The sequence below is a fragment of the Cucurbita pepo genome, chromosome LG06 (genome assembly GCF_002806865.2).
Source record: "Cucurbita pepo subsp. pepo cultivar mu-cu-16 chromosome LG06, ASM280686v2, whole genome shotgun sequence".
In the NCBI taxonomy this organism is placed as follows: Eukaryota; Viridiplantae; Streptophyta; class Magnoliopsida; order Cucurbitales; family Cucurbitaceae; genus Cucurbita; species Cucurbita pepo.
The window spans coordinates 1597566-1624232 of NC_036643.1; the positions used below are offsets into that span (position 1 = coordinate 1597566).

Consider the following 26667-nt stretch of genomic DNA (forward strand, 5'->3'; position numbering starts at 1 on the left):
AACTATTTTTACTTATTACAAACTAATTTTAGCTATATTTTTTTCTTTACTATTCATAAAAATTAATATAAAAGTCACATTGAATTGTTATAAATAATTGACCATTATCAATTTATTTAAATATTTTTAACAATAATTTCACGCTCTAAATGAGATGAGTTTATTTCAAGGTTCCTTTGATGCCTGTGTGATAAAATAGTTAGCTGTCATAATTTGTCTTATTACTTATATTATATACAAATATTAACTCGATTTAAATAATTATAATTATCATATTCATTCCAGTACATTATTTTATTATTGAATAATAATAATAAAAAAAAATCCAAAAGGACTACAATCAAGTGTATATTATTTTTTATAGAAAGATATATATTATTTTTCTTTTTCTTTTTATCCCCACCGACACTCATTTTTACCCTAATTTGTCCTATTAAAAAAAAAAAACAAGAACGTATTTGCACCTGGTTGACTTTAGTCCGTGTTCTGTCACTTATCTTGTTTCTTCATTTTTATGCATAATTTTTACAGTTTACAAAATAATTAAAAAATAAAAAATAAAATCAATTAGGATGGCTTTAATGACAATCTAATTTTTAATATTTTTTAGTTTAAAATTTAAAATTTATTTATTTTCCTAAATGCATAATGGTTAATCAAATTAATATAATTATTATTTTTTTAATTATGTAATTATAACAATCTTATATATTTCATCAATAAAACTATAAGTTAATTATCGGATTTACTTTTATATCAAAAAAATAAATAAATAAATTCAGGACAAAAGAATCCTTTGCGCTAGAAATTTGGAAGATCAACGCGCAAACAGGAGGAGGGAAAATGGAAGTGCAGACTGTGACTGTAACTGTAACCACCATTTTCAGCGCGCTCTTCTTCTTCACCAGCCAGTTCCCGCCTGTTGTCTCCTTCAGTCAACCACAATGCAAGGCTTGGCTTGTACAATCGATTCCTACCGATATGCCGCAGCTACAGCGGGTTCAAGGCGTCCTATCTACACGTAAATCTCATAGTCTTTTTGTCATTTGCATTTCTAATTCATTTGATTATCTTCGTTAATTTGTTTGCTCCGATTATCTCCGCTTGGATACTTAGAAAGCGTGACTTAGTTCTTAGGTTTGTGGATTATCAGGAGATGTATTTGTATGGTTAGCTGGGAACTCGACGCAGCGATTGGATATCATTGCTCAGTACTGGGACTTACTAGCGGCTCCTGATGATTCTCGCTCGGGGGAATATGGATATTCAAATGAGGATTTGAAGAAATTTGGCGCTTATCAAGGTTATGATGTTTATTCTGCCATAGAGAAAGCTGCTGATCGCCATGTGAATGTCAGGTAGATTGAATTTGGTTTTGGTGTTGCTTTGATAATAATTTAGGGCTTGAAGATGGAAATGGTTTAAGTCCAAATGGTAAACTGCTCTGCCGTTGACTTTACAAACTTGTAGTAGTCAACTATACTTGGTTGGTAGATAAATATATGCATATTTTACTCCTTCAGGATGATAAGATGAATTTGTAAGTTGTAAGATCTTTTATTACTCCGTCTGTTAGATGATACAAATTTGTATAATCTTGAAGTTATTGCCAAAAACTTAGGGATTTGATGTAACAACCTTGTTAAAGAACGAGATGTGTAGTTCTAAATTATCCAAGAATCCCAAAAACGATAAGAATAACTCAAGGGAAAGTTTTGGAACGGATTACCTTGATGATTAAGATCAAAAGTAAAGAAAACTCGTGATTCGAATCACTCCATAAGATAGTTTGATCAAGACTACTTGAATGACTCGCAAATCTAAATACAAGAAATTGCAACGGAACAAGCTCATAGCTCAAGAAGCATAATTATGCAACTTTCATTATGATATCCAAAATCTTCATACTTATTTCATATCAGAAGTTCTTCATTATGTTAATTAATGTCAGAACTTTTCATTACGTAGGCTCGTATCTCACTCGGGAGTATATCCTAACTATGGAAAGGAACCAGCTGACTTAGCTTCTGGGAGGCCAAACGTGCAGGATGTAACTTTATTACTCGGTGATTGGTATGGGTCAGGCATAGTCCATACCAAAGTTTGGATATCTGATGATAAAGATGTGTATATAGGGTCTGCAAACCAGGACTGGAAATCTCTCTCACAGGTAAGCTGGTTCTGGAAGTACTTTTTATATTAAGAACTTACTTCAACCGCATTGTTTATTGATGAGGAGAGTTTAAAACAGATAGAGCTCCAAATCTCTGATAATGGTTCTTATTTATTGGTGAAATATACAATACTGATTTTCGGAGAACGAAGCATTATTTATAAGAGTGTGGAAACCTCTCCCTAGCATATGCGTTTTAAAAACCTTGAGGGGAAGCCCGAAAAGGAAAGTCCAAAAAGGACAATATCTACTAGCAGTGGGCTCGGGCTGGGAGTCTACAGTCTAAGTTGATGCCCCAATCACTTGATGGTTTTAGGTGAAGGAACTCGGAATATATCTAACTGGCTGTCCAAGCATAGCAGCTCATGTCAAGGTCTATTTTGACAATCTATTGAAACTCTCATTTCTTAATCACACGGATTACACAAGAACGGTATTCGACCACCAATGGCAGATACAGAGAAAAGTTCCTTGCTGGTCATATTTTATCGATCCCGAGTCTAGATGCAGGCAAGTCGAACAATTCTCGTTTTCCTTCTTTTTACAGAATAATGTATTTTTGTAGTGTATTCAATATTGGCAGTAGATTTTTTTTCTTCTTTTTGCAGGTCACCGCTTCCACCATATGTGAACATTCCCCATACGTTAGGATATCCATTTATATCAGATCCTTCCACACTCAACTTATCAATCCAAACTCCTGGGAGCAGCTTTTCAACCTTGCTGCCTCACTCTTGCTATCTATCTTTCGCTCCTCCAGAGGTATTTGCCAATATTTTCACCTTTTTGGGCTATTTCTCTTCCGCAATATGGAGTCTAATGGCTAAAATAACTGATATAGAGCTTGGGAAATAGTGAAGTGAATTAATAAATATTACAAATTCTTTTTACCAAATATTAATTTAACATCATAGTTTTAGGTGCGAACCGAATTTACTGTAGTGAATTATTATCATGTTCTACGAACTACTATTTAGCTTCAAGTAAAATGTTTATTTTCTGGACTTCTGTCGGATTTTGATGTCAATTGGGCATCCTAAAAATCCTTACTTCCCTGAAATATGGTTACTAGGACGAGGATGTAAGATGCCTCGACGTCGTTTTATACCAGAAAATCCCATGAAACACGTGGAATTCATACGCCCAAGGGGCAGGCGTTTGTGATTCCCACCAAGCCAAAATTAACTAGAAGCTTTTAGGAAGAACTAATAAAAAGAATTGGGCTGGTATCCATTGTTTGCTGTATGGGCTGAGAGATGATACTGTTTTTGGAGGGTAATGATACTCAATAGCTCCGTTTACATTTAGTTTTTCATGTAGTATAACTAATTTCATCCTCCACTTCGAAATCATTTGCAGTCCACAGTTATTATTTGGCAGGTACCAATCTGATGAACAGGCATGGTCGGACACAATTAAATCCGTGAGCAGTGGAGAAATTGTTAGGATTAGTACCATGGACTGGCTGGGTCAGTCTGAATTTACCACACCAACAATTTTCTGGTCGTCCTTGTCTTCTGCAATATCAGAGGTAAGTTTTAGCTCGACTTTACTTGCCTGCTTATGTGGTTAATGTTATGATGTACTGCCATTTTTCGTGCGGTTGTTGATATTTGCAAAACATTTAACGCAAAAGTAAGCAATGGTTAAGCATTCATGTCAAGTATTGAAATGATGTGAAATCGTTGAAATGATGTGAAATCGTATTGGAAAGGTCTGATACCAAATGATAAGGAATCACTGGAAGTAAGATTTGGATTAGCTTGTTGATCAAATATCTCAAGGTAAGAAACTTGTTTGAGATTTGAATCACTCAAAGATTTGATTCTGACTTCGTAGAGCTGGTGCTGCTGTTGCATCATGTCAAGATTGAATAATTCTAAAGATGCAATCTAGACTTGTAGAATTGCAAAAAAAAACTTAGCCCTACAATACAGGAAAAGGTAAAAACACTTAGCCCTAATGATAAGGAATCACTCCAAAGGGAATGTAAAATTTGGATTAACTTGTTGATCAAATATCTAAGGTAAGAACACTTGATTGAGATTCGAATCACTGCACAAGGAAGATTGATCATGTCAAGCTTGAATGATTCTAAATATACAATCTAAACTCATAGAATTGCAAAGAAACTTAGTCATTGTCTAAAGGAAAAGGTAAGAACACTTAGCCCTAATGATAAGGAATCACTCCAAGTGGAAGTAAAATTTGGATTACTTTGTTGATCAAATATCTGAAGGCAAGAACACTTGACTGAGATTCGAATTACTACCCAAGCAAGATTGATCATGTCAAGCTTGAATGATTCTAAACATGCAACCTCAACTACATAGAATTGTAAAGAAACTTAGCAATTGGCTAAAGAAACCACAAATGCTATTTTTACTACATTTTCCAAGTCCTTTTACAAAGACAACATACATGGCTCCATGTAGCCTCAAAATTAAAACTCTTTAACCTTCCACAAGGCACTTCAAGAGTTCGTAACTTTCATATTTTATGACTATACCTAGCCACCGTGTATTTTATAACCATCTAAGAATAAATGAAGTTTGATTCTTCTTTAATGTGGCATGAATTGCAACATACTGTGATAATTGCACAACATCATCTTCACATCTTCCATGAAGTTTATATTGCATGATTGATGTCTTGGTTCATATCACGTATGGTATCCTCTGCACTCTAACCACAACCCTTTCAATTCCGAGTTTATTTTGTACAGCCGGGTAGAAAAGGGCGTGCATTCTAGATTTTGAATCTTGACAAAAACCATTTATTCTTATAGGTCATCTTCTCTAAAAATGCAACCGTCAAGTTATTGGTATCGTACTGGACACATTTTGTCGAGAACACCGATCCATATCTCAAGTCTCTTCTCTACTCGAACATCCTCTGCAACTCTTCAAAATTCAATCATTGTTTTGGAAAAGTTGAGATCAAGTACTATGTCGTTCCCGGATACAACCGAACAGGACCAGCACTTTATCCGAACGGAACTAGAACAAACAATACATATCCCAGTTTTACAAGGGTTCAACATGGAAAGTTTGCAGTTAGTAACGTTAGAGCCCACATAGGAACAAGCAATCTTGCGTGGGATTACTTTTATGCAACCTCTGGTGTTAGCTTTGGAACATACAACCCAGCTGTTGTTAAGCAGCTTCAAGAAGTGTTCGACGCTGACTGGAATTCTCCTTATACTGTCCCTGTTGAAGCCCTACAGGACGGCCCTACATTTTCCAGCTGATTTGCCCTTGAGTGAAAGGTTTGATGAAACTGCAAGGAACGAGCTCTTCACTTGATTGTTAGTGTTACAAATCCAATTTCGATTTGGTGTTGAAGGATGACATTGTTAGTCTGTGTTATTTAGGTTACTCGTACTCAAAATAGAGTTGAAAACATCTTTGATTTGTCTCCAAGTTTGAGTTATTTGAAAGTTTTAAAAGTTAGGGTCGGTTTGAAATGACTTTCTAAGTGCTTAAAATTACTTTTTAAAATCTTCGTCCTAATAAATCCTCTGACTTCCAAAAATAAATTGTCCACTAACGTTAACATATTACAATTGGTTAAGGTATATGCCAGAGGCTCGGATCTCTCTCACATGTTGTCGAACTAAAAAATGGAAAGGAACAGACCTCTCTCGCTCGTAAAACTAAAAAATGGAAAAAAAAAAAAAGGCAGTAATTACGATTTATACAAATATTTTATTTATTTTTAGCTCGAGAGAAAATTTGAACTTATTTCTTCTATTTTTTTGTATTTATCATAAAAAGTAAAATTTATTTTACGTTATATGCTCAAGCGAGCGTCGTTTATAGGTAATTAATATATACTCTTTATATTGGGGTCAGATGTTTAAATCTCTAAATTTTTTTATGGTACAAATAAATTAGGTTATAGATTTGTTTAAAAAATAATAAGTATGCTATATAAATAACAAAAAAAAAATGTTAATAATCAGAAAAATGTCTAAAATGGTATCAAATCCACGTGGCCCGTACGCTGGACCGGGTTCCAAAATTTTGGGCCATTGTATGGTTGGGATTGGGCCTCACCACAAAGGAGTCTTCGGCCCATTTCTCTGGAATCAGCGCCAAATGAAATGGGTTATTTTCCCTCCAACTAAACACCAGATGGTCTCAAAATCTCTGAATCAAGAACGAGCGCTTGGCAGCAGCAGGGAGCAAGATTTCTCGAGTCGCTCGAATATTGTATGCGCTTCGGAACTTCGCTTGAAACTTGAAGGTCTGTTCTTAACTTCGAATGACCAGAGACGAGAACAAACCTTGTGGAGTGTAGAAGAATTCACACTGATTTCCAGACAGATAGGGAGAGATGCAGAGATTGAAAGCAGTGGAAGCTGTGAGGAGATCTTCATTTCAGCGTTTTAGCTCTTTTTCTAACCTGAAGAGAGGCTTTTCTTCTCTACCAAACTATGCTCAAACTGATGATGTTTTCGACCAGGTTTGTATTCGGAGTTCTTTTTTAGTTTGTTAACGAGCAATCAAACGCGGAAATGCGCCTCTTTCTATCTGTTTTTTTCTCTCCTAAACTCGATTCATTTTCGGTGGAGGAGCCTACTGTGCAGGTACCGGTTTTTGTTTCTGAAGAGGTGTTTATGTGATCGTTAGATTCTAGTGAAAGGAGGACCGAAGTCTAGAGCAGCTATCCTCAATAGACCATCGGCTCTCAATGCTCACTACTTCCATGGTTCTTTTCCTATTTTTTTATTCTTTGCTTCCTTTCTGTGTTGTGAGATTAGTTTGCTGTTTTGTTTGGTTGTTTGGTTGATAATTGCGTCCTCATTCAAAAATGTTCAACTACGAGTTGTATTTGTCGTAGGTAGCCCGGCTGAACAATCTGTATGAATCGTGGAGGAAAATTCTGATATCGGATTTGTCTTAATGAAGATGTGGACTGATTTATGCGTACATTCACGGCTGTTCAACGTCGAGCACTTTCTCCGATTTAATTGTTATATTTCCAGTGTCAGAAACCTCTTAATTGAAAGTTTAGCTCGTGTTTTTATCATTAGGACTTGTTCTACCGACGTATCTGAGCAGCGTCATTTTATTTTTTGAAGGCTTGTGGCAGGGCGTTTTGCTCCGGTGCAGATGTTGTCGCGCTTAATCATTTCTCAAATGAAGGTGAGAGGTCTTTTGATGTTTCGAATGGAACTTAACAAACTAGTCATTCGCATTGGTTAAGGCGTTCATACGATCATGCAATTTTATACTATTCTGTTTAGCTACGGAGCATTGAGAATCCGCGAAGGCATCAATAGGCTTTGACATTACTTGTTTAATGTTAATTTTGTTCTCGTTATGATTGGTAAATTTTATCAGTTTCTCAGGGAAACTTATATGATTGTCATTTCAGCAAACTTATCAATATGAAACAAATGTATTGAAAAGGATAGAAGATGCAAATGGAGACGAGAGATGACTGGAACTCAAGACCTATAGCATATTAGGGAAATCATGAAAGCATTCTTCAACTGGTCAAAAGTAAGAAAGGCGGCCACTAGCCAAAATGAAGTAAGAAGATTTCACTCATTCCCACACCTTCTCTGCTTTATCCGTTTATCTCAAAATTTGATCTAATTCATATTTCAAGAAATAGAATGAAGAGGAAAACCTCCACATTGTCTATATTGAGACTAGAGAGGAAAATCCTGGAGGGATAGAGGGAAGGAGAAATTGAATTCAATGGATCTCCCTTTTCATCGTAGGAAACCTCACAATAAGTCTTTAATTGTCTCCCTTCACAGATCAACATTACATGTCACACACTTTAGAGTGCTAAGGATTGTTCAAGTAATTTAAAGGAAATATGTGACGACTTTTAATACTTTAGATTCGGAAGCCATTGTCACCACTCTTTATTTAGATAAAGAAGAGAAATCATGGCTCAATGTTCCCGACCGGTTTGGTTGGATGAAATAGAGAAAACTTCAATTGAAAGTTCTTTAAACTTAGTGAATTAGACAGTTCACACTATGGAAATCTTTCCCTCGGTTGGTCCTTCTTTAAGACAATAATCCACGTCCATTGATTTGTATAGTTTTCACACTAATGGCTAACAGGTTTTTTTTATCATCTTACATTCATTATCTCATGCAAATAAGTTAGAGCCTCAACTCACACCCTTTTCCTTTTGGGCACAGGGAAAATCGAAAACTGCAAGAAGTTCTTTGAGACATTATACAGATTTGTGTATCTTGAATGAACTTACTTGAAGCCACATGTAAGTAACAACTCTTCATGTTGTCTGTTGAGATGTTTCGTATAGAGATTGACTACAGGGAGCTCATCAGTGCTTTATATTTCTTCTGCAGGCCTAATGATTCTGTTGAGGTAAAGAGAGTTAGTAAGTGCATTTGCTGATCTTCAGTATCCTGTGTATAAAACTTTGTAGCCTGTAATTATTATTTTTATCAGGTGGCCCTGTTGGACGGTATCATGATGGGAGGTGGGGCTGGGATTACCCTTCCAGGCATGTTCAAAGTGGTGACTGATAGAACTGCAAATACAGGTGCAATTTTTGCAATCACCTTTTTGTGATGTTTTTCTATCCAGATATTTAAATGATTCGTATATGACATTGCTCATTACACACTATCATAACATGATGTTTGAACAAATGAATTTAAATATTTGAAAAGAGAGAAATTTAATAGAACTATATGATTGTCAACAAATGTTTGATAGCTAAACCAGGAATGAACTTTTCATTGATTGATGAAAAGATGCAAAAATTGTCCGAGTAAACAATCCTCTATTTAATACTAAAAGTTACATGTCCTATGTACGACCCGATCGAACACAGTACATTAATAATTGATTTAAGTTGCGGGCGTGGCATCAATTTTGGATTCCATTTTAAGTTGGATGCTTCAAATTAGTTCATTTGGAAGATAAAACTTATAGAGTTAACTTCAAAGTATATTCCTCTGGTGTGCACTATGCGAATTCATTTTTCACGAACTGAATAAAACCTAGAGATAGAAAATCCCATAATTAGTGCACGGATGAAAATTTCTCATGGATAGCTTCCCTTGAAGCATTAAAAAGCCAAAAATTATGAAGGAAATTGAACGTCATCAATGTGGTAAAGCTGTGTGGTTAAGTGGAAGTTCTTATTCTTCTGTTAGACACTATTCGCTCAATGCCGTTAGTTTTCTGTTCCTTCATTCTTTTTTATTTCTCATTCTCATTCATTCATGGCTTGTAATGATCAATCTATGACTTTGGCAGAGACTTGGTGGAATTGAAGAACGCCTTGGTAAAATGATAACCGATGACCCTTCTGTCATAGAATCATCTCTTGCTGCATTCGGTGATCTTGTCGATCCTCCAAAAGTGACCTCGTTTCGCCAGTTCAGGCTCCCGATAACAGGAGCGTTCTTTCCAAGTACTGTTCTTTCTTCTACACCTTCCTCTTTGTTTAGATTAAGTCCTAGCCTCTTCGTATGTTAAACTTAATACAAAAGAAATTGCTTGAAGTTGATTTTACTTTTGAGATTTTGTACTTCCTGGGGCAGTATTAACAACGCTATGCTACGAGAACAGTCGGCTGAGTAAAATAGTGAGCTTCGTCATAAATCATCAACTAGCACACTAGATTTTAACAACCATAGGATAGAATTCATCTCTCACACACGAATGATTGTGGTTTATTACGATTTAAGTGTTCTTTCTTTTCTTCTAGATCTTGATCACTTTCCAAGCCTTTCTTGTTCCACAGGCTCGATGCAACAGATGGGTGTTTTAGCCACGACACTGTTGAGTAAATTTTGGAAGCCTTGGTAAGCATTGTATCATGTTTCTTTCTAAACCTTTATGATGCTGTTGGACACTTCAACTAGTAGAATTCATAGACTAACCAACCAAGTGTATAGCTTGCTGACCTCTACTAAGAATCAAAACTTCACGGAAGTATTTTTTGTTTTAATCCACACGTTTAGGAAAGAGAGGCTGCAGAGTCTTGTGATGAATGGTATTCTTCAACCCTGAAGTTACTTCAGAGAAGCCTCGCCATTGAGCTGAAAGTTACTCTAAATCTGTGAGTTTTCTTGTTTATGTACACGTCTGTTATTCTCTTGGAATACATTCAACTCTCTAATCCTTATTTTATCCCATCGTATTTGTAGATCTGTGAGTTTTCGAAGTCTCAAGGCCAATGTCTTGCTCGTGAATACAGTATATCCCTCATCGGAATTTTGAAGCAGGCATCTCCCGATTTCTATGAGGTTATTAACTTACTAAATTCATTTGGACAGTTCAAATTTGTCATTCTGACGCCTTATTTCTATCATCAATAGGGTGTTCGAGGTCGATAAACCTTTACTTTATTAAATTGTTTGTAATTTCTAAAATTTCAAGTTTATTTCTATCTAACAACTCTTTCAAACTGTCTATTTTTATTTCTTGAGCTCTAAAATTTCAACCTTTACTTTATCCCATCGTATTTTTTTTTTTTTATATCAAATTAGAGGATTTTGAAACTTGATGTATTTAAGAAATGTGTGAGGTAATATAGTTAATATGGTGGACTGCCACTTTTCACGGGCAGGTGAATTACCTGAACTATTGCTGCCCACTGCGTTACGGTATCCAAATTCACGGTAAAGAAGCAAAAATATACCCGACGTCTATTTGGTGGTGCCATAATTATTGTTTCAGACACTCAATTTCTCCGGTTCAGAGGTTGAATTTCATCTTGTCAATGACCATTTTGGTATGACTTTTTTTTTCTCTCTCATATAATATATTATTGTTTTTAATGAGCCCATCGATTTTTCCTAATAGATAGTAGAGGTGTACATTCAACCCGATATACTGAATCAACACAATTTGATGGATTGGATTGGGTTCATTTTTTTGAATCCAAAATGATTCGGTTCGATTTTAAATCCCTTGGATAAAAACTTCGAATTGACCCAAACCAAACCTAAGAAGTTTAGCGTACAAATATTCATGCCCAGGTTTGACTCCAACTAGGAACATTATTTCTTTTTGTTATTTTGTTTAATTTTGTTTATATTATTTTATTATTTTATTATTTTTAGTTTTATAATATTTTATTATTTTTATTATTTTATTATTTTAGTGTTTGAGAAAAATATTTTAATATTTCATTTATAGTGGCTCACTGTGATTTATGAATAATTTTAAAGCATATTATTTTTCGTTTTAAGATTTTTAAATAAATTTTTTAATTGAGACTTTCTATATTTGTTGATTGGATAACAACTTAAAGTTTTTTAGAATTTTTTTTTTTTTTTACTTTCCATCCATTTTTTTTTCATTGAAATGATTTTAAATATTTTAATTGGTCAAATGGTTACAATAGATTCGTGATTGTTTTAATAGTTAACACCTAAAATAGTGAATACAAAATTAAATTGATAGAAAATTAGTTTGGAATAGATTTAAAGATTTTATTCTAAAATTGAGATTAATAATTCTAAATTTTGACATATTTATTTATTATCTTTTGTTCCAATATTATTGCATCACAATCTATATATTAGTTTCAATAGATTTAAGATTTTATTCTAAAATTGCAATAGGTAATTCTAAGTTCTATTTATTGTCTTTTTGTTATAATATTATTACATTACAATTTATATATTAGTTTCAATAAATTTAAAGATTTTATTCTAAAATTGCAAAGGTAATTCTAAGTTTTTGACATATTTATTACTTTATTACAATATTATTATATTACAATTTATATATATATATATATATTTTTTTTTAATAATTTAGAGCCCTTCAATTTGATTGATGTCATGTTTAAGTAAGTATATTTCTTTGTTATTGATAGAATTTACTATTTTAAGTGGTTATAGATTGATTGTAAATTTTTAATATCTTTATCTACAATTATACAATTATATCAAATGAATGTAGATAAATAATTTTTTTCAACAACCTAACTCAACCTATTTTTGTGTTTGGTTGAGTTACCAATCCAATCAACTTAAATTTTTGGATGGGTCCAAAAAATTTCCTCAACCATCCTAACTTAGACCATATACACCTTTAATAGATGCTCCTCTGTGTTTGATGCCTATGTTTATGTTTTTAAGTATCTCAGGAATACTTCATCAAATATTTATATTTTTTTAATTGAAGTTCTACGTCCATTCCATACTAAATTTTAATTTTAAAAATTATTTCTTCTAAGTGTTTAGTGATTTAATTTGTAATTCAACCATCTTTCGATTTGGAAGCATAAATAATCTCCCTATTAAGGCTACTACAAATCTATCTCGTCTAGTTTGGGGGTATTTTTTTTGGAAAACATGTCTTTCTTCAAGAAAAACTAGACTAATTAACAAATTATCTTTCAGTGGTAAGATTTTCAAAACTACTTTTAAATGGACCAAAATTCTATATTTACCCTAATAAAAGTCATCCCAAACTCACTTCTATTCAATCGACACCACTAATTCCCTTCATTATAGCATTAAGCAGAGACAAGGAACAACTTACCTTCCCAAAGAGAGGCCAATATAACACCTTCCGTCGTGAGATTCTTTCAAAATCGCAGCACACGATCCCCTACAAAACAACTTCAGAGTTAGTCAAACGATTTAAGGAAATGGAAACCAATTATTTCCTCCAGCGTCATGATCAACACAGTTGTGTTTCGAACTCGATGACCATATGGACCCCTTATCTTACGATCACTAGCTACCGATTGTTGAATCACACTAGCAGCATTCTTGCATTTCTGACAAACATGCATCTGGGAAGAGTCACTAAGGCTGCTCATAAATTCAACATAAAAAATCAGCTGGATTCTCTCCTCTAATCTCTTATCATTATACGGTTATATTATTTGATTTCTATTATGTTATATTTTAGTTCTTCATCAACTTTTAGATATTCTGTTCAGTCCCTACACTTTCTTAAGAAGTCACTTTAGTGATAGGTTTATTTAAAAGAAACTAATCTACTTTGAAGTCAGAAAGTTGTTCCGGTAAGCATTTACTCAATCAACTAAAGCCAGAGTTTCTACGAAATAATTTAAAAATTAACAGTGACGACGACAATGGTAAACAGTTACCTGTGAAGCCGGTCTGTAATGGCATCAACAGAAGGAGTGGAGAAAGGAGTCGCAGATTTCAAACAACCACCAGAAGCAATCCCTTTACCGAGAGCAGCTTCCAATAGCTGACCAGAAGTCTGTCGCGAAGGAAAAAAACATGTGAATTAATAACAATATCTGGAACTATCCCCTGGATGGTGAAGGGGAAATTCTCTTCAGACTCCAAGACAAGGAGACCAAACCTGGAGAAAGAGATAATGCTTCTAATTATACAAGATAGAAAGCACCATTAATTAAGTTACACACTAGCTACGCAATATGTTCGAGGCCCATCTAAAATCAGATCTATGTACCTGTCTCAGGCATACGACAGCACAACTTTCTGAACCATGCCCTTCACAGTGTGTTTCAGTTTGATACTGTGATCGGCTCCAGATTCCGCACATCCTCCAATGACAATGTTTCCACTCTGCAAATTTGCACCGATGTAAGGGAAGCCATTGTCGTCTAATTTTACTTTTGAGTTTTTTCCAAATTTATTGCACCATCAGAGTTTCTCCTCTTCTCCGAAGATTCTTTATTATCTACCTCAGCCTTGTAGCTCCGATATGCTCAGACCGAAACATGCCACGCTCCAAAGAGGCCCGGTTCATTACCAATGAATCCTCTTGGTTGCAACCCAGGTGAACATTGACTGCCATAATAGCATTCTGACCATCATAGAACTCGGGTTTTGGTACTATGCCGGTGTGGGATGACAGGTATCCCGGTGTTCCAAGGAAATCAGCAGTCATTGTACATAAAAGTGCCTTTGTGGATAGTGTAACTGGTGAGTTAAAGTATCCACACGAAAATGACATATCAAGTTCACAATGGGATCATCTCTGCCATAATCCATCAAATCTACTATTTCTTTGTCCGATGAAACACCAGGTGCAAAGAATAAATAAATATCTGGAATGCACATGAAAAGAAGGTGGTTAAAAAGGAACAAAAGTTAACCACTTGGATTAATATGCATGCAGAAAGAGAAATAAATATATATTCAAAATTGCAATACAGAGAAAAAGATGGTATCAATTAATCATTTTTACAAAATATAGTTAGTAGTGAACTAAAATTTCTTGACTAAATTTTATGTCCCATCAGGAGGCAGATCACATGCCTGAACATCGATCAAATAATTAAGCCTAATAGCTCTCTTTTCCAAGGCAACTATTTTCTAAGAAATACCATACTCATGATTTTCAAAATAAGCATGCTAATGTTGTGTTAAAAAAATAATTAAATAAAACCAATACATAATTCAATACCATAAAGTTCAAAAAATATGAACACAACTCAATACTTTGCCACAGGCTTTTTATTTATATTTTTAGTGTATGCAAATTTAAAAAGGCAGCCAATTAACCATGAACCATGATGATCTCTATTAGATAATGTGAACTCCTGGATACATATTTATGTCAACTTGTCCAAGGTAATAAAAAACTCTTCAAACAAACAATCCATTAGATTGTTTGGTGACAGTAGAATTTAAGAAAACGGTGAATTTTATTTACAGATAATACACAACTATAAAGGGGACAAATGAGGGAGAGAAGTGTACTCACTTTTTCTGCACCTTTGATTAAAAAATAACCTCCATGATCAAATTCAGAGTCACGTTTCTGCTCATCCTTCATCCAGCAAAGGTCAGAATTCACCATCACAGGTAGCCTTCCTATAAAGAAATCCCTGTTATCTTGATTTATAAGATCCTCGTCGACATATTGATCTTTTCCAGTTTTGTCGCTTGTAACTAACCTTCGAGTATATACCTAGTCCATTACAAGTATCCAATAACTAATTAGGTATTTATTCAACCAACTCAGGGTCCACAAGTCATCAAACAAATATTAGCAATTTATTAGGTATGAAGGATAAGAAAAGACACGAAGACAGTAAAAATTACACAGTAAATTAAGCACCTCTACACTGATATTCTTTTTCATCCTTGATGAACAAGTCATATTCTGAAGTCGAGCATGCCTAGGAAGCATGTTATACTCGCTGAAGCATACAATCAAAGGCCTTCTGAAGACCACTTTTTATGAAGTCATTGTACGAGTTGATTTGGTGACTGATAAGGCCGTCTGATTGAAAAACATCATTGCTGTCTTCTTACAAAAATCTTTTAGAAACGTTTCCCCCAGATCTGTATGTTGACTCGCTCAGAATCATCATCATCATCTGCATCCATACCTGTTTCAGGTGATAAGTCTTCCGCTTCACTATTCCACTCTATATCGTCCTTTGCGCCTAATGCTTCCATTAGTTTCTAGGTCTATAACAAATAAAGACATGCTTAAGAAACAAATACAAATGCTTAAGTTTCTCAAACAAGTAGTGTCACATAGCCTGCTGAATTTCTACGTAAAACAGGCAGACTAAACAGAAGCGTATCACAAAGCGACTATCAGACTAAACAGAAGCGTATCACAAAGCGTCTATCAGACAGGCATACTCAAGTATTCCAAGTAAAACAGGCAGACTGACCAGAAGCGTCTATCAAACAATCTGCGGATTTACAACGTTGCTCGTGGATAAAGGTTAATCAACATTTTTACATACGTAGGGCCTGGTAAACAAGAATAGAGACAAAATCTGAAGTAAAAGCTAAGCCACTAACCAGTATCAGTCCACATACACGCTACACACACTGAACTCGTCAAAAGAAAAAAGTTCTCACGCTACGATGCTCGAAACACAGACTCAAAAGTCCACAATACCTAAACGTAAGCAGCAAATATCACTTCCTGCGACCAAGCAAGTAACAGAATCAAATACCTTAGATAATAAACCCTAGGCCAGCTCCTGCGGACTCCTCCTCCTGCTAAATCCGTTGGAAGAAATATCGGAATATAGCATCCACACAATGCCGTCGGCTCTTGCTCGAGCCAGACGCCAGTTTCAGAGAGAAGACGATCTTTCTCTACTGCAGAAGCAATGAATCGCAAGGAAATGGAGTGAATTAGCGTTGTCGACGAGACAAAAGCGTAAAAGACGGATGGAGTAGAGAACTGAGGAAGGAGAGAGAGAGAGAGAGAGTGAGAGAGAGAGAGAGAAAGAACTTTGAATAATGACAGTACGGAGGGGATATTTCGCGGGAGGGAAAATGAAGGCGGGAGACTGGTGGTATGTCCGAATGGTAAATAGGAAGAAATGTGATGGGGCTAATTGTAAATTCATTATTCCAAGGCAGTGCTTGGTTGTGATTGGGGACTTCTCGTATGGTATTATTATTATTATTACTATTAAATTATTATTAAATTATTATTATTACTAATCTATTATTATTTATTATTGTTATTATTATAAAAATAGCAATTTAATCCTCTAGATTTTCTACCTTTTAAAAGAATAGTATCTGTGTTTTTAATTAGTATTTTATTGCCCTTCTATATTTAGTGACATGAAAATTATTATTTTTATTTGACTAATTACAATTAAAAAATAATTAAATTTAAGATTTATAAAAAAAATATAAAAACTAAAATCAAATAATACCAGTCTCTTACATAATCTTTTTGTTAGTAAAAATAATACCTCTCTACTGAAAATATATTTTTTTAGTTGACTTTTTGTATAATTATTATAATTAAGTTAATTGTATATAAAAATAACTTTAATTTACTACTTATTTTAATTTTACTTCTAGGACCGGAGCGTATGTCTTAATGAGTTGAGTTGAACTTCACTAAAAGTTTACGGGTTAAATCCCGGAATGGGCTTCCATTATTATTTTGATCTGAAATGACGACAGGATTACCGTTACAAATTTTTCAAAAATCTCGGTTGGTTTTGATCCTTGCAAATACATTCATTCGAGGCGACATAGAAGGTACTCGACTTCGACTTCCTTCGTGAGGGGAATTACCCATTCGCTGTAAAGGCGAGATGCGAGCGATGGATCAATCGTATGCTTTCCTCCTTCGTTTGTGTTGTTGAGGGTAACTTCTTGCCCAAACACCATAGCCTTCTTCTCTACTCTCTTCTTCACCATCTCTTCCACTGCTACAAATGTTAATAGCTTCGTCAAAGTATCTCTTTCCTGAAAAAACAGTCAATGAACTTGGTTTTTATCAAACCCCTTCCTCTTCTTCTACTTCATATATTATTGGCTAATTCAATCGTAATAAATTTACGATACCTTAGAGCGAATAGGAGTTTCGTATTCTTTAGGAGCATCCCTAAATTTCACCTCAGCTACGTATTTTCCACAGTGAATCCTCCTCGAAAGCGCCTGAGACTTAGTTGAATTGTTAACGTGAAAGAAATTGTAACAGCCTAAGCCTAAGCCTAAGCCCACCGCAGATATTGTCCTCCTTGGACTTTCCCTTTTGGGATTCCTCTCAAGATTTTAAAACGCGCCTGCTAGGAAGAGGTTCATGCACCTTTACAAAGAATGTTTCGTTACCCTCTCCAACAAATGTGTGATCTCACAATCCACCCCCTTCGAGGCCTAGTGTACACCCCCTTCGGGACTCAGTGTCCTCGCTAACACACCGCCCAATGTCTAACTCTTATACTATTTGTAACGGTTCAAGCCCAGCACTAACAGATATCGTCCTCTTTGGCGTTTCCCTTCTAGACTTTCCCTCAAGATTTTAAAACGCGTATACTACAGTTACAAACATTGTTCTCCAACCAATATAGGATCTCACAGAAATAATATTATGTTACCGTAGCTAACAAGACATTTCTCCAACAGGGTTGTATGTATTATCATGAAGAACCTAGAACAAAGAAGTTTACAAAGTGTCTTCGAGGCCCAGTGTACACCCCCTTCAGGGCTCAGTGTCCTCGCTAACACACCGCCCAATGTCTAACTCTGATACTATTTGTAACGGCTCAAGCCCACCACTAACAGATACGGTCCTTTTTGGCCTTTCCCTTCCAGGCTTCAAGGTTTCCACACCATTACAAAGAATGTTTCGTTTTCCTCTCCGACCAATATGGGATCTCACAGGAATAATATTATGTTACCATAGCTAACAAGACATTTCTCGACACGGTTGTATGTATTATCACGAAGAACCTAGAACAAGGTACAAGAAGTTTACAAAGTGTGTTTACCTGCAAACAAGCAAGATCACTAGCAGCAGTGGCTGCGTAGTTTCCATCGTCTCCATCGGCAACCAACAATGGTAAGAATTTGTCGAAGTAGAATTCCCATATGGCTTTGTTCATATTAATTGAAGCGCCTGAAGGATGCAAATCCTGGAAAAAACTTGGATTAGTTTGCGACAAATTGGCAACCAGAAAAGGCAACCTTCACAAATTCCAAAACAATCTGTCACCTTTGGATACTTGTGAGGGTTCACCAATGGACGAGGCAAGCTCTCAGGGAAGAACGGATTTTCTTCAGGATTCTCATATCTACCAGCCTGTTGACAAAAATCCAAACAGATAATCAGAAGAAAACATTCAAATTGAACGAGAATCTCAAATCCAGCTAAAAAGAAGTAACAAACGAACCAATAAGAACCAGCCTGGGCTACAACTGTTCTGTAATTAAAGTTTGAAAGTTTCTACAAATGGGATTTGATGTTTCTCATTTACAGCCATTTATGAACAATATGATTCACCATTCTAAACAATGGTCTACCCTCCCATGCAACCAAGCCATTACAGTAATATACAGCATGTTCTGTATCTCATCGGTTAAGCTGATGAGTTAAGATAATGATATCGATATTTGAAGCAGTGACGCTACAAAGTGTTCGAAACAAGATATCTTTTTGCTCTTGTATTGTAACGGCCCAAATCCACCGCTAGCATATATTGTCCTCTTTGGGCTTTCCCTTTCGGACTTCCCCTCAAGGCTTTCAAACGAGTTTGGTAGGGAAAGGTTTCCACACCCTTATAAATGGTGGTTTGTTCTCCTTCCCAACCAATGTGGGACATCACATGTATCATGTTAAATCATCAATCTACTCAAAAGCTTAAACGGATGGATTATAGTAAATTTAATTATATCGGTACTTTAATCTAAGAAGATCAACAAAGCTCATGGAGCGGTTATGCAACACTTGCTTTGTAAGTGCCCATGCCCAAGCTCAAGCCCACCGCTACCACATATTGTTATTTTTTGGTTTTTCCTTTCGGGATTTCCCTCAAAGTTTTTAAAACCCATTTGTTATGGAGAAGTTTCCACACTCCTATAGAGAATGTTTTGTTCTCTTCCCTAACCGATGTGGGATCTCACATGCCTCCACTCACGCAAACAAGTCGGCTAAGAAGAGATGAACATCGGCTAAGAAAGCATACAACGTAAATGAACAAACACGAACTTACCTTGGCTTGAATGGCCTCAGTTTCTCTCACAATGAACTCGACCAAAGAACCAGAGAATCCAGGAATTGAAGCATTATTCTGAAGGTATATCTGCCGATTGAGAGGGAACCGAGCTCTCTCGATGAGACTATAAACAATAGAATTCTCCTGTCTGATCAAAGAGTCTCTTATTCCGTCAAGCGTCAATGTATCCGAAGCCGAAATTGGATTAGAGCTAACATCCGCCATGGCTTCTCTAGCCAATACCAAAAGAAACAGGATAAGAAACGACATGATCAAGAGAATATTGTCAGCCTCAACGATGAAATGAAGAAATCGCTGGGAGGTTATAAATCCAAAGAAACGAGCGGGAAGTATGAATACAGCCAAAAATGGGAGTAGAAATTCACATCACCGTTAAAAAAATCCACGAACAAACAAGAAATAATGTCCATGCCTTAAAATAACTTGCGTTCACAAATCGCTTTGAAAGGAGAGAAAAATACGGCATTAAAAAGTATAAATCGATTAAGAAAAACGGCTGACCTGCACGTTTCGATTCGGCTCTGAAGCTAGTTTGCTCTTCCAGTTATAGAGGTTCGAGATCCGAGAAGAATTATGATAAATGCCAGCGCTCGAAAACTTGTGGCAAGGGAAGGACGAGGACCGAAAACAAGGAAACGTTCTGAGACGACGCTGAATTATTGACAAAGCGAAAGAAGAAATGGCTTCTAACCTACGAAAGATGAATTAATGAGAAAGAAGTGGGGATGGTGACGGTAGGCCGGACCTGCGGTGGGGAAGAATCGGCCGTAATTTCCGGCGACGGGATGATTCGGCGCGGCGTGATTGCCTGCTCTATGGGAGTGACGTGGCCCCCCACGCGGAATTCCAAATTGGTGAAGCAGATTTTCTTTCCTTATCTTTCATTTTTTTCCCTACCATAATTATTGGTCCTTTTAAATATATCTTCTTTCGCAAACCGACATGTCGTAAAATTAACCCCTCCTGTTTTGGTAGCATGCCGACGAAAGAATGATGAAAGAAACTGTAACTGTTTTTTCTGGGCTATTTTTTTAACAACAATTAAACTTTAAACTTTCAAAAGAAAACGTTGGAACAGCGGTAAAAATAGGCTCGTTTAACAAGTAAAAACAAAATTACAAGTGTATAAATAACTTCTTTTTGGTCTTCAAAGCTTGGTAAATAGGTGAATCAGCTAACTCCATTTAACAGTTGACAGGTGAAAATTTCAGGAATAATCAAACAAACACATTATAGAGCCGAACTGCATTCGCAAAAATTATTCACTTCGATTATCAAAGTAAGCATCCAAAAACCCAATCTCATAAAATAACACAACATAAAACACAGTAATGATGCACGAACCAACCATACATCCAGGGCCAGAAGGTGAGGTGGGGAAGAAGAGTTAACAGATACAAAGTCTCTGCTAATTAATTATACCATCATTTCAAGATTCAATCGAGGAATTTTGGCGACAAAAGCAGTTGACACGACGACGACTTAACTTGGTGTAAAAAGCAGCTAATTCTTTGGGCCGATATCCTTCAGGGCACAAATTTGTTCCTCTCCCATGGCAGACATCACCGACACGACAAGGTCCTTTCCTTCAGCAAAACCATCCTTAATCTGTGAATTTCAAACAACAGATTCAGTTTGTATTCATTAAGAAGTCAGATCATTACAAAAACAGAACATTAAGATTAAACCCATATGGCCATTATCTTCAAAAATCTCTTAAGAACAGAATATTAAGCCTGCTTGATTAACTCACGTCAAATTTCAAGGCTACACAATATCGAATCTGATTGTGCATTTACCTGAGAGAGCAGGCTGTCATCAGTTGGGAGCCTTAAGTCATCCTTGGTGTTGCCATTGTCAGTTAAAAGACTCACCTGCAGCAACAGAAAACCATCATTCAATTAACGAAACCAGCTTTACACGCTGCAGAATACACGAATGACCCATTGCTTCCTTCAATGGTTAATAATCAGCACCCCCCCCCCCCCCCCCCCCNAACACGTGACCGTGACTAACCAATTGCCCGGCTCCTTCCCATACAAATCTATGCAAGTAGATAGGACAATCTGACAGAGATTCACCTCTGGAATTGATTACGAAAACAAACTGAAACATGTGTACTTCCAAAAAAAATCTAGGTATCTATACAAACATATTTAAACTCTACAAACAAGTATATCGAAATCATCAAGACCAATTTAATTCAAACAAACTCATATAACCAAATTACTCACAAATCCATCCTCAGAGATATCAATCAGCTGATAATCAGTACGATTAACATGAGGCACCTGCAAAGCATGAAATAAAAGCCATTAGTGTAAATGGTAAAATCAAACACAGCACAATGATTCGCAAGCTAAATAGAGTCCTTACATCACAATTGTGGGATGATGGAACAATATCTTCGAGCTTCTTGGCAGTGAAGATGTCAATTCCAACAAAGTGACACTTCGCATGGCCGTGCTTGCCTGTCTTAGAAGTTGAAACCTCAACCACCTGCATTACCAAACCAGAGAAAAAAAAAAAAATCAAAAAGTGGGTTTGGACCCACAGAAACATTGCTTAAAGAGTACGCTTGAAGACTACGTGCTTATCCACTTTAATGCCTAAAATTATAATTTAGTAGTATTATTCAATTAGTCTTCTAGAAGCCTCGTTAGACTCTTACACGAATTATTGGAAGCAAGAACACTTCCAATAAAATAAACGCGCCACGTGGTTCGTGAAGAGAAAATACCCAAATGGTAAATATGATACCGATAAAATTATGTTCTCCAGATAAAATCAAGATTCAATTACAACTACACTGGAAACAACTGTTAACACCAGCGTCCTCTCAGGAAAGGTTGGAGGAGAAAATAGCACACTGTTGAACGTTGACCAAACGAAACCCAACCATCAAGAGACTCTTCGAAGTCATAGTTAAAAAAAAAAAACCTCGAAACTCTGAACAAATATTGTCGGTATAATCGACAATGGTAATTTCAACATCAGATTCATTAATTCTTCCTAATCTAACACTCAATCATACGCAATAAATCACACGGAAATCAGTACAATCAGTAATCGGGCAAAATAAAACTCTCAAATCAACCAAAGATCTAAACGCCCCATACAAAACTCAACCCTAAACATCACAAATCGAACCACACAAAACAACATCCAACGATTAAAACACGAGAAAATCAAACCATCGCAACAAACGCACTAAGGCAATAGACAAAAACAACAAATCACCTTGCATGGACGGTTCTTGATGACGATGTAACCGTTCTTCCGGATGGTACCGGCCTGTTGCGGGTAGGTTTTGGAGGCTCCGGCGTCGGCCTTGGATTCGAAGTGGTGCTCCTCGTCCGACATGGCTGAAGATTTAGTTCTTCTGCAGCTTCCGAGCTTCTTCTTCTGTGTCAAACAGTGCGATTCGGTGGAAGCAGAAGGAAAACGAGAGGAAGGAGGAGCGTACGAGTCAAGAGGACGAGGCCAATTTATAGCATCACGTTTCAAGTGGACACGTATGTACCAATTAGGGTTTCTGACGCGAGCCCCCTAAACAATTTTGGTAATTCCTTTTTTCCCCAATTTCTGTGCGAAAACGATCTCAGCCGTCGCTTCTTTTGTTATACCTTTTGACGGTCAGATTATCCTCAACATTTTTTAAATATATTTTTATTTAGATGCTTCCTTATCTGTCAAATGACCTATCAGTTTTTCTTTTCTTTTTAATCAATTAATTTATTATTATTATTTATTTATTAAATGTTACATTACCTATCACTTAGCTTTCAAGTATAATAATCTCTACACTTTAATCTTAACCGCTTATATTAAATATCTCCAACCGTTCGATTATCTTTTAAAGTCAAATTATGATGCGGTTACATTTAATTAAACTTTTATTTAATCTATAAATATTTTAAAAAATTGAACCAAATAGTTTAATTTCAAAGCTATCATTAAAATTATAAACCAAGCATAGTTAGATAGAGTTAATTATTAATAGAAATGATAGTCGAAATTCACCTAATTGTTTGATTATGTCACGTCGTGAAAAATTTAACCTATAATCGAGTGGATAATGAAACCACTTTTATTTTTTTTAATAAAATTATCGTTTTCTAATAAATGGGAGGTAACATTTCATCCTGCTTTATTGACAACATAATTAAGAGATAAACATATTTTAAAATTTTATTTGTTTTATTATCTATTTTTTTAAAAATAGCCAAATTTACAAAATTTACAAAAAAAAAAAAAAAACAGCTTTTAAAAATTTATTTGTATGGTGATTGGCTTTATTTTAATTTTTTAATTTTTTTTTAAATCTCGTATATCTTAAACAGCTTTTAAATCTCGTATATTTTAATTTTTTAAACAGCTTTGCGATGCCTTTTGCCTTTTTATATTTTATTTTTGACAATATATTCTATATACAAATTTAATTTGTGGACGTCAACCTCTCTTTTAAGTCTTACCATTAATGAATGGGATCCGACTTTTTTAAAAATATTATAAAGAAATTGACAGAATCATTCAAAAGGCCAATTTTGAAAAATATTTAATTTTTAAATTTTCTTTTTATGTGATTGAACATTGTGTTGCCATATTTACATTTTATAGTAATTATTATTATTTTCTGCATGTTATAGGAGATAATTGATATTTCATAAATAATTAAGTTATAGTTAAATTAAATTTAATAGAAAGAAGTTTATCAAAGGGAATCAACCAAATAGACCGTTCATTCAAATTTTACTTTAAAATTGTTAATGCGTAATTTTTACGCATAAATACTTCATATAAATAAATAAAAAATAACGTGCGAATTTATCTCATTTAAATTATATATTTTTTTAAAATCAAATATGAAAAAAAGCAACCATTTTCAAAATTTCCCATTTATTATTATTATTTATAAATTCTGCACTGTTTTCATCTTATCCTACTAATATTTAATTTTGTAGTTAAACTATATATATATATATAATTGTTTAGTTTTCAGATTTTGGGTTTTTTTTTTTTTTTTTTTTTTTAATCCTCTTAAAACATAGATAATAAATATAAATAAATTAATAAGTAGAGGGAGTGTTTATAAATTAATTTAAAAAAATCAAATATGGAATTTTGTTTTTTTTTTTTTAAAGCAATTAATTAAGGTTTTTAAAGGGATTAAATGGAATCTAAAGAAAAAGTAAAAAGAAGTTTTAAAAGGAGGCCCTAAGACTCGAACTTTGGCATATTTGCAAGCATTTTGGCAAAATTCCAAATATTTGAGACTTGAGGGGGATTTTGGCAAAATTTTAGCAAGAGAATTTGCAATGGGACAGTACCTGATTAAGATAAGAAGGAATCTGATTGCATGGTCGGTTGTGATTTTTGAATTGACAATTCATTCCACCCTCTCATGGTCTTCGGTGCGCATCTTCAAAATAAAGTAACCTACACCCCTGCTTTCGGCATGTCCATATCCCTGTTCATCATCATTCCAACCTCACATATTAACGTGGATACCTCTTCCTAGTAGACACGTGTTAAAACCGTGAGACTGACGACGATACGTAACAAGCTAAAACGAACAATATCTACTAGTGGTAGACTTTGGCTGTTACAAATGGTATCAGAACTAGATATCGAACGGTGTGCCAACAAGGACATTGGACACTCAAGAGTGGATTGTAAGATCCCGAATTGGTTAGAGAGGAGAACAAAATATTTCTTATAAGGATGTGGAAACTTCTCCCTAATAGACGTGTGTTAAAATCGTACAACTGACGACAATATGAGTCAAAACGGACAACAGAATGCAGCATTCCCATTACACATAGTATGTAAACCGTCTCGAAATAAATATGAGAAAGTAGACAATATCTACTAATAATGAGTTTGGGCGGTTATAAATAGTATTAGAACTAGACATTAAGCAGTGTACCAGCGAGAACGCTGGGCCACCAAGGGAAGTGGATTGTGAGATAGCACGTCGATTAGAGAGGAGAATGAAACATTCCTTGTAAAGAGTGTGGAAACCTCTCCGTAACAAACTCGTTTTAAAACTTTGAAAAAAAAAAATCTACTGGGGCTACCTGCTTGAGCTTGGGCCGATAGAATTGTACTCCATGAAATTAAAGATATCCACCATTTTTTCACTTTTTAAGTAGGATGAGTGATCACGAACTCCCATAGTCAAACCATATCATATACATCTTTATAGGAAATTGAGCGGTATCACTGAAGTTATATAGAAAAAAGTCCATAAATTGTAACATTTTAAGTTCACTTCTAGCATATAGTTTATCCGCTTTGACTCGATACGTATCACTATCAGCTTGACGGTTTTAAACTGCGTTTGCTAAGTAGAGGTTTCGTTCTACTTTACAACCGATGTGAAATCTCACAAAATCAAATAGCATGGTCTCAAAGATAACGAGAGTTCTAAAATGGTAAAAAACAAGTAGATCAAACCAAGGGATAAGAAAATCGTTAATGATACACCTCAAGTTTTAGGTAGAATGCAACAACTTTTAAGTTTGAGCTTATTTCCAATCAAATCTACTTGAAAAGAAAAAGTAATCGAGAAATGTTAGAATGTTCTCTCATACATACCTTAATTCTCAGCTTTTCTATGAGTCCTGATGAACTTTCAACATCCAAGGGGAGCTGCAAACGTTCTAACTCGGCCTCAAACTCAGATTCGAGTTCGTCGATCCGTTCCCGACATTCGCTAGCTTAGACAGAAATGATTTAAACAATTTGAACCATCCAAATGGACTAAGTGCTATGAAAGAATTTTAATGAAATGTTTGCTATCTTATGAATTTTATGAACATTTTAGATTGTTGAACTTCTAAAATTTCAAAGACGGCATACGAATTGCCAGATTCAGAGGTAGCTATGCACAATCCATTCGGACTTGGAACATTACCATTTCTTCAGTTCCTAATCGTTTTGAATATATTCTCAATCAACGCAGCCAAACATCGATATATAAAATAGCATTACGAATTCGAAATCGATTCAATCATACTCGCTCACCTGGCCCTAAAATCTCCGCCGGTGAAGACGACGAAGCA

At 35.2% G+C, this 26667-nt stretch overlaps 4 protein-coding genes, 1 long non-coding RNA gene and 1 pseudogene across 15 annotated transcripts; 3 read left to right on the top strand and 3 right to left on the bottom strand.

The window, feature by feature from the left end:
• The first annotated feature begins 792 nt into the window (after nucleotides 1-792).
• LOC111797613 (phospholipase D Y-like) lies at nucleotides 793-5639 on the top strand. Its single transcript, XM_023680667.1, has 7 exons — nucleotides 793-1021; nucleotides 1154-1358; nucleotides 1969-2170; nucleotides 2490-2683; nucleotides 2782-2935; nucleotides 3540-3704; nucleotides 4962-5639. Exons 1-7 carry the CDS (start codon nucleotides 844-846, stop codon nucleotides 5421-5423), a joined length of 1560 nt encoding a protein of 519 aa, XP_023536435.1. The 5' UTR covers nucleotides 793-843; the 3' UTR covers nucleotides 5424-5639.
• A 688-nt stretch (nucleotides 5640-6327) lies between these two features.
• LOC111796776 (3-hydroxyisobutyryl-CoA hydrolase-like protein 2, mitochondrial) lies at nucleotides 6328-7319 on the top strand. 6 transcript variants are annotated; one of them, XM_023679533.1, is made up of 3 exons: nucleotides 6328-6640; nucleotides 6808-6886; nucleotides 7260-7319. In XM_023679533.1, the coding sequence occupies exons 1-3, from the start codon at nucleotides 6512-6514 to the stop codon at nucleotides 7304-7306; spliced, it is 255 nt and encodes an 84-aa protein (XP_023535301.1). In that variant the 5' UTR covers nucleotides 6328-6511; the 3' UTR covers nucleotides 7307-7319. The 6 variants fall into 6 exon arrangements, 3 of the variants coding, with proteins under 3 accessions (XP_023535301.1, XP_023535302.1, XP_023535300.1); XM_023679534.1 differs by lacking the exon at nucleotides 7260-7319 and adding an exon at nucleotides 7019-7159; XM_023679532.1 differs by lacking the exon at nucleotides 7260-7319 and adding an exon at nucleotides 7023-7159.
• A 1191-nt stretch (nucleotides 7320-8510) lies between these two features.
• Nucleotides 8511-11083, top strand: LOC111796778. Of its 3 annotated transcripts, none has more exons than XR_002815424.1 (7): nucleotides 8511-8532; nucleotides 8617-8710; nucleotides 9433-9589; nucleotides 9923-9983; nucleotides 10143-10240; nucleotides 10329-10427; nucleotides 10751-11083. It is a non-coding gene; the product is annotated as an uncharacterized LOC111796778 (long non-coding RNA). The 3 variants fall into 3 exon arrangements; XR_002815425.1 differs by having other exon boundaries at nucleotides 10159-10240; XR_002815423.1 differs by having other exon boundaries at nucleotides 9923-10240.
• Nucleotides 11084-12549: 1466 nt separating this feature from the next.
• LOC111797381 lies at nucleotides 12550-16326 on the bottom strand (annotated as a pseudogene).
• Nucleotides 16327-16972: 646 nt separating this feature from the next.
• Nucleotides 16973-20493, bottom strand: LOC111797066 (chorismate mutase 2-like). Of its 4 annotated transcripts, XM_023679956.1 has the most exons (7): nucleotides 20346-20493; nucleotides 20102-20240; nucleotides 19577-19811; nucleotides 18580-18666; nucleotides 18356-18499; nucleotides 17430-17522; nucleotides 16973-17330 (listed from the first exon to the last, which is right to left on the bottom strand). In XM_023679956.1, exons 3-7 carry the CDS (start codon nucleotides 19802-19804, stop codon nucleotides 17100-17102), a joined length of 783 nt encoding a protein of 260 aa, XP_023535724.1. In that variant the 5' UTR covers nucleotides 19805-19811; nucleotides 20102-20240; nucleotides 20346-20493; the 3' UTR covers nucleotides 16973-17099. The 4 variants fall into 4 exon arrangements, with proteins under 4 accessions (XP_023535724.1, XP_023535725.1, XP_023535723.1 ...); XM_023679957.1 differs by having other exon boundaries at nucleotides 19577-19806; nucleotides 20102-20493; XM_023679955.1 differs by having other exon boundaries at nucleotides 20102-20493.
• A 351-nt stretch (nucleotides 20494-20844) lies between these two features.
• LOC111797067 (eukaryotic translation initiation factor 5A-4) lies at nucleotides 20845-23073 on the bottom strand. The gene is made up of 5 exons (XM_023679958.1): nucleotides 22841-23073; nucleotides 21977-22099; nucleotides 21835-21891; nucleotides 21400-21474; nucleotides 20845-21208 (listed from the first exon to the last, which is right to left on the bottom strand). The coding sequence occupies exons 1-5, from the start codon at nucleotides 22961-22963 to the stop codon at nucleotides 21104-21106; spliced, it is 483 nt and encodes a 160-aa protein (XP_023535726.1). The 5' UTR covers nucleotides 22964-23073; the 3' UTR covers nucleotides 20845-21103.
• Between the last annotated feature and the right edge of the window lie 3594 nt (nucleotides 23074-26667).